The sequence below is a fragment of the Myotis lucifugus genome, unplaced genomic scaffold (genome assembly GCF_000147115.1).
Source record: "Myotis lucifugus unplaced genomic scaffold, Myoluc2.0 scaffold_1868, whole genome shotgun sequence".
NCBI classification, from domain to species: Eukaryota; Metazoa; Chordata; class Mammalia; order Chiroptera; family Vespertilionidae; genus Myotis; species Myotis lucifugus.
In genome coordinates, this window is record NW_005872916.1 from 773 (window position 1) to 6,772 (window position 6,000).

General features: G+C 63.5%; 1 protein-coding gene across 1 annotated transcript in view; it reads right to left on the reverse strand.

Moving 5' to 3' along the window:
- Nucleotides 1–535: 535 nt before the first annotated feature.
- Nucleotides 536–6,000, reverse strand: part of COL9A3 (collagen type IX alpha 3 chain) — a 14,843-nt gene continuing 9,378 nt past the window's right edge. Inside the window, exons 17-29 of the mRNA XM_023748820.1 lie at nucleotides 5,974–6,000; nucleotides 5,823–5,876; nucleotides 5,585–5,629; nucleotides 5,441–5,494; nucleotides 5,312–5,365; nucleotides 4,774–4,827; nucleotides 4,587–4,658; nucleotides 3,584–3,619; nucleotides 3,042–3,086; nucleotides 1,782–1,814; nucleotides 1,491–1,637; nucleotides 1,340–1,394; nucleotides 536–918 (exon numbers count right to left, since the gene is read on the reverse strand). The exon at nucleotides 5,974–6,000 is cut by the window's right edge and continues 13 nt beyond it. Coding sequence (XP_023604588.1) covers nucleotides 536–918; nucleotides 1,340–1,394; nucleotides 1,491–1,637; nucleotides 1,782–1,814; nucleotides 3,042–3,086; nucleotides 3,584–3,619; nucleotides 4,587–4,658; nucleotides 4,774–4,827; nucleotides 5,312–5,365; nucleotides 5,441–5,494; nucleotides 5,585–5,629; nucleotides 5,823–5,876; nucleotides 5,974–6,000 — 1,059 coding nt within the window. The remainder of the gene's footprint in view (nucleotides 919–1,339; nucleotides 1,395–1,490; nucleotides 1,638–1,781; nucleotides 1,815–3,041; nucleotides 3,087–3,583; nucleotides 3,620–4,586; nucleotides 4,659–4,773; nucleotides 4,828–5,311; nucleotides 5,366–5,440; nucleotides 5,495–5,584; nucleotides 5,630–5,822; nucleotides 5,877–5,973) is intronic.

Sequence of the window (6,000 nt, forward strand, 5' to 3'; positions counted from 1 at the left end):
CTCCCCCTCTAGCGTTGGAAGCGCTCCATCTCTAAGCTAGCTTTCAGAAACACAATTATTTGGTCAGTAGATGTGAAGGAATTGGGATCATGAGCCCGACTGGCTGCAGGCCGCCTGTCTGGCCAACGTCGCGGTCTAACACGAGCTCAGTGCTAAAGGCCATTGGGGAAGGTCCTGGCCGGCAGCTGCATTTCTGTCTGGGCACAGCGCGCCCTGCGGCGCCCGCGTGGCGGGGCCACTCCACGGGTCCTGGTGGCCATGCCAGGACTTACCTCCTTCTAAATTACGTTCCCTCGTTCTTTATAGTCCATAGGAGGTTTTTGAATTTTAAAATGTTTGCCTTTTGCAACAGCAGTGTTGTATTTTCATGAAGGTGCATTCTATTAAGTATCAAGAGGCCCTGATTATTTGTCTCCCGCGTTGTAGTAACCCTACTCCCCAAACGTTATTCTGATTAGAGAAAACATCATATTTAAAAATGTACCTGCGGATGAATAAGGAATTTACTGTGCTTTTCCAGCAAAAGCTCAGCCTTTCAGAGTGTTGTGCGGCCGTGTGGACAGAGGAGGGCAGCATGGCGGGACCCAAAGCCAGTCAAGGCCCGAACGTCCACTGGCTCGTGCCTGGGTGCCCTCGGGTCCCTGCGTCCCCTCCCTCCCCCCCGCGGAGGAGACAGCTCTGTGGAGGGCAGGTCTGGCTTCCATGTGGGGCTGTTGTGGGGCTGCCTGGACTCACCTCTGGGTCCGGGGTCTCCCAGCTCTCCGGTGGGACCACGATATCCAGGGGGCCCCCGACCACCGGGGTGACCAATGGAGCCTGGAGGCCCCGGGGGCCCCGGGGGGCCTGCCGGGCCGGGCCGACCGATGGGTCCTGGTGCTAACGGCTTCCGCAGGTGAGCAGCTAACTGTGCGATTTGTTCTTTGGAAACAGAGACGCAGCGGTTAGTCAGGAGGAGGGTCACCAGTGCGTCCTGCAAAGCGACGGCTGCTCTGCCTCTCAGGGGCGCTTTCTCAACCGACTGGCAATGGCTCAGCGCTGGGCTTGTGACGAAAGTGGTCAGGCCCCCTCTGCGTGTCCAGGCAAGTGCAGGCTGGAGAGGAGGCCCTCGTTTTCTCAGAGCTCCTTAAAGAGCCGTGCATAGGAGTGGCCAGCTGTCCACTGGCCCGTCAGAGCCCGAAGGGCACGGCTGTGTGCTCCTTGTATTTTCTTCAGTGGACACGGGGAACATGCCCGTGTGCCAGGCATGGTGTGACCCTGCCATGGGCCCCCGAGGGCCCCGGGTCAGCGCGGGGCAGGGGAGGATATGGAGCTGCAGCCCAGGCGGGAGGCGAGCACTTACCGCTGACCATGCCCCCGCACAGCTCCCGGATGCGCTGCTCACTGGCTTCTTTCCCCTGAAATTCACCCAAAGTTTGTCAGCGCAAGGGGGGTGGGTGCTGGCACCTCGCTGAGGCCCCTGACTACCACACTCTGAGAGGAAGGCCACGTACCGGGACGCCGGGCTTCCCGGTGATGCCAGGCACACCTTGCACGCCCTGGAGGCCCACGGGCCCAGGGGGACCCGGGACACCCTCGACGCCGCTGGTGCCGTTGGGACCCTGGATGCCTTTTGGGCCCAGCTCCCCCCGACTGCCGGGCTGGGGAGAGACAACAGGACCCGCTGGGTGGGGGCAGCCACCTGCAGCTGCACTCGGCTTCCGAGGAGCGAGGTTGGCGACGACTGGCCGGCAGGGCCGCACCGCTCCTTTGCCTTTGTTGTCAGACTACGGGCAGCTACTCACCTCTCCTTTGGGTCCGACGGGGCCGCTGGCTCCCTGCAAGAGAGAAGGGAGCGTTTTCATGACTCATGTTGTTACTTGGGTGGGAAGCAGTTGCCAAGGAACTGACCCAGCACATTACTCTTGGAGGATGAATACAGAGTCAGATCAGCCACGAAACCACCGTGACTCAGACGTGGTCCGCCCTCTATTCTGGGTTCCGTTCCTTTAACCCTCACCTGAGTGTCTCTCGGTCTTTATTGATTTGAGAGAGAGGAAGGGAGAGGGAGAGAATCATTGATCGGTTAGCTCCCGTACGCACCCGACCAGGGATCACCCGCAGCCTAGGCATGTGCCCTGACCAGGAATTTAACCCAAGACCCTTCAGTGTGGGGGCCAGTGCTCTAACCACTGAGCACCCGGCCAGGGCTCTACGGATGCTTTTTAACTTAGTTTCCCTAGAGGCGTGTTAGTCGCTGCACAGGATTCCTCATGTGGCAGTCCAGGGGCTGGCTCATTTGTTCCCACTCCGTTGTTATTGTCACACACGTGCCAGGGCTCCGTGCCTCAATTCCCCTGTCCGGCTACGTCCCCTGGAAGCCGCTGCCTGGGTGTAAAGGGACATAGTTCCAACCAGATACCTGAGCGGCCGTCTGGGTGACAGCCCGTTGAGGCCGAAAGGGAGACCAGGAGCGAGGCTTCCAGCTCACACGGCCCGGGCACAGCGAGCGGGTCCCCCGGCTCGAAGGCACTGCCCGCCAGTCAGATGAACGGCGGTGGGTTCCAGTGCCCGTGTCTGTCTGGGAATTCACACCATGAACAGCACACACGGAGGCTACTTGGCTGCAGATGTGAAAGGTCTGCACTGGGCGTGAGCTCGGCCGGAGACACGGATGCTGCCTGAGCCCCGTGGGTCTGACAGGCAGGTGCACGTACGGGACTAGGAGCCCTGCCACGTGGGGCAGCACGACCCTTCCCACGCCGCGCCTGCTCCCGGAGCTGACGAGTCCACGGAGACCTGACCGGCTCTAGCTCTGCAGAAGCCCAGCTTTCTTCCATTAAAACTCAACTCCAATGGCCACAGATGGAGCCTTTGTAGGCGGTGTCACTGCAGGACAGGCCTGTGGCCCCTCTCCCCCGAGGACAGCACAGGGGACGGCGGTGGCCTGCCTCGCTGACCCGCTGACCCGGCTCGGCGTTGTTCACGCTTGCTGGGCCCACGGCTGGTCCCGAGCTGGCCAGCCTGTCCCTAGTGTAACAGTGAAGTCAATGTGACACACTCACCAGTTCGCCTTTGTCCCCGGGAAGCCCATCAGAGCCAGCGATGCCCTGAAACGACACCCAAGTTAAAGGGTGTTCATGCCCGAGGTGGCTCCCAAAGCTGGGGGGGGGGGGCGGCCGACACCCGCTGTTGGCGTGAGAGGCTTTTCTTCCCAGGAGAGACTCCTTGGGCTCAGACTGTTCTAGGTCCCCGGCCAATAGAAGAAGGGCCAGGTGCTGCCGGAGGTCGGAAGCAGAGGCAGGAGTGCAGGCCCATCCACCCCCGAGGTTCCAGGGAGAAAATGCTGCCTGGAAAAGCAGGGGGAACCTCGACCTGCCCCCGCCACTTCCCAGGTCGGCAGGGAACACCCCCTCCCGAGAGGGTCCCAGAGGCAGCTACTGTGGACCTGGGAGCCAGCCCAGGTCTGGTCTGGGGCTGGGTGCCCAGAGCTGTCTCGCGCTGGGAGGGAGCGAGGAGCAAGTGAGGGCCAAGGGCAGAGACAGATGGAGGAAGGAGATGAAAGGGAGCCACTGCCCGGAGCTCAGAGTGGGACAGCGCAGCTCACCTCATCTCCCTTGGGGCCTGTGGCTCCTCCCGGGCCCTGCAGAGAGAAGGCTCGGCGTTAGAGGAATTAGCGAAGCGAAGGTGTGTGCTCCCTCCCTGACGCTCAGTCCCAAAGCTAGGCTCGTGTGTGAGCCTCTGTGCGTGTCCCCTCGAGGCCTCAGGACTCCTAGGGGCTCCGCAGCATGGCTCCACTGCTTTCCAGGCGCCTCTAATTTGGTCTTGTTTCGAACCCTTCACACACTCAGTCCTGGGCTGATCTCACCTTGGGATTGCTGAGTCAGAGGCTCAAGAGCCCCCAGGCGGAGGCTGGGCCCTGTCTGGGAACTGTGAGGTGGCCCCTACAACATCAACATGCAAATGGTCCATTTGCTCAATAGCAGCCTGAGAACCAAACTGCAGGAAGTCTGAGACTGCCCGTGGGCAGCTGGACCACAGGGAGGGCCGCTGCAGAAGTTCTTGAGGCTCAGCCTCCCCCTCAGAGTCCCGGTGCTGGGGGGCACCCTGCCCCCGGAGCTCCCCCTGGAGGCTAATGAAGGGCTGTTGTCTCCACCACAGGCCAGTGGTTTCATGTGTCCCCAGCATGTCGGGTGGTGGCTCCCGGCCTCCCAGGGCGCAGCGATGTCTGGAGGCAGGGGTGTCCTTCCCAGGGCCTGGGGTACATGTCTGAGGAGCCCCCGGTGGAGCGGGCGGAGGGCCGAGGAAGACGCTCAGGGCTCCCACAGACCTGGTGTGGCATGGTCGGGCTAGGCCACAGCCTCCCCCCAGAGGTCCTTCAGGCACCTGGTCATCTGGTCCCAGCCGGCCTGGGACCCTCTGTGCCCCACTGTCATGGACAGGAGGGACCCCCAAGCGAACCTACTGGTGTCACAAGGCCACTCGGGGAGTCTAGGAGAGCTGGCCACAGTGCAGCCCAGTGGTGTAGAGTGATGGTCCTCATGCTTATTTCAGAGCCAGGTGACCCTGTGCCCAGGATGCTCAGCACCCCTGCGAGGACAGCCACTTACCCGGTCGCCCACGCTGCCGCGGAGGCCCTGGGGGCCTGGCAGGCCAGGGTCCCCCAGGCTACCCTTCCAGCCCTACAGACAAAGACCAGCTGGTCAGCACCCACAGGGAGCCCAGCAGGGGCCCTCCCTGCCCAGCTGGCCCACCTGGGCTCACTGGGCACAAACCCTGGCCCCAAACCTCACCCACCTGGAAGCCTCGGATGCCAGGGGCCCCGGGAGGGCCTTGCGGGCCCAGAGCCCCCTGAAATCAGAAGGAAGGTGAGTCCAGCTCTGCCTCCCCAGGGGGTAGGCAGACACAGGCACTGGGCCCACCCATCAGGCCCAGTCGGAAGGGACAGGGGTGGGGGGTGTCCTACGGGTAGTTGGGGGAGTCCCAGAGGCTAGGTCAGGTACACCAGGGGACCTCATGCAGCAGCCAGACTTGGTGCCAGGACTCGACGCCCAGGGCCTCCGGGCGCTGTGGCTGTGTGGTCATTGTCTCCATCCATGGCGGGGACACGGCCTGGGGAGCTGCCACAGCACCTCCCAGGGCCGAGGCGGGGTCGGGCTTTGTCCCCTCAGCACAGATGCCTCAAGAGCAGGACAGTTCTGGCCCGGCCCTCACCATCTCCTGAGTTTCCTGTGCTCGGCCCATTGACGCGTCCCACACACCACCCCAGCCCGCACAGACAGGTCCAGGGCGGTGGCTCCGCGGCCCACCCCTCCCATGCTCATCCCCCACTCACCGCTGAGCCCCTGTGGCCAGCCTCCCCGCGCTCCCCCGGCGCACCAGCGTCTCCCTGACGGGGGAGAGGGGGCGGTCAGCAGGGCCTGTGCTCTCAGGTGGGGGTGGGGGGGGGGCTGTGGCTACTCACCGGGATGCCGGGCTCTCCTAAGGGGCCAGCCTCGCCCAGCTCTCCGGCTCTGCCCTGCACAAAGGGGGACCTCCATCTGGGACCTGGGCTGGGGTCCCCTCTCCCCTCCCCTCCCCCCTCCCTCTGGAGAAAGAAGCCACCTACCAGTTCTCCCTTCTCACCCTTGGACCCTGCTCGTCCGGGGAGACCCTGCAGGACAGAGGCCAGGAGTCAGAGCTGCCGAGTCCACGGGGGAGCACATGACCGGAAGCAGGGAACCCCAACGGCTGAGGAGCTTCTTTTCGCAGACACCCCTGCACAAGCCCAGCCAGGGACCCCAGGAGACGCCCTGTGTGGGAGCATCCACTGCAGCCCCGGCCCCGTGGGAGCCCCACGCACTCACCGGCAGCCCGCTGGGACCTTTCTCTCCTGGGGCACCATTGCGCCCAGCCTCTCCCTGTGGGAGATCCAGGGGTGATGGGGTGCTGAGGCCCAGGAGGCTGAACTCCCCGCAGACCCCCGCCACCCTTCCAGGCCACTGGCCAAGCACCCACCTTCTCACCATCCTGTCCTGGCACGCC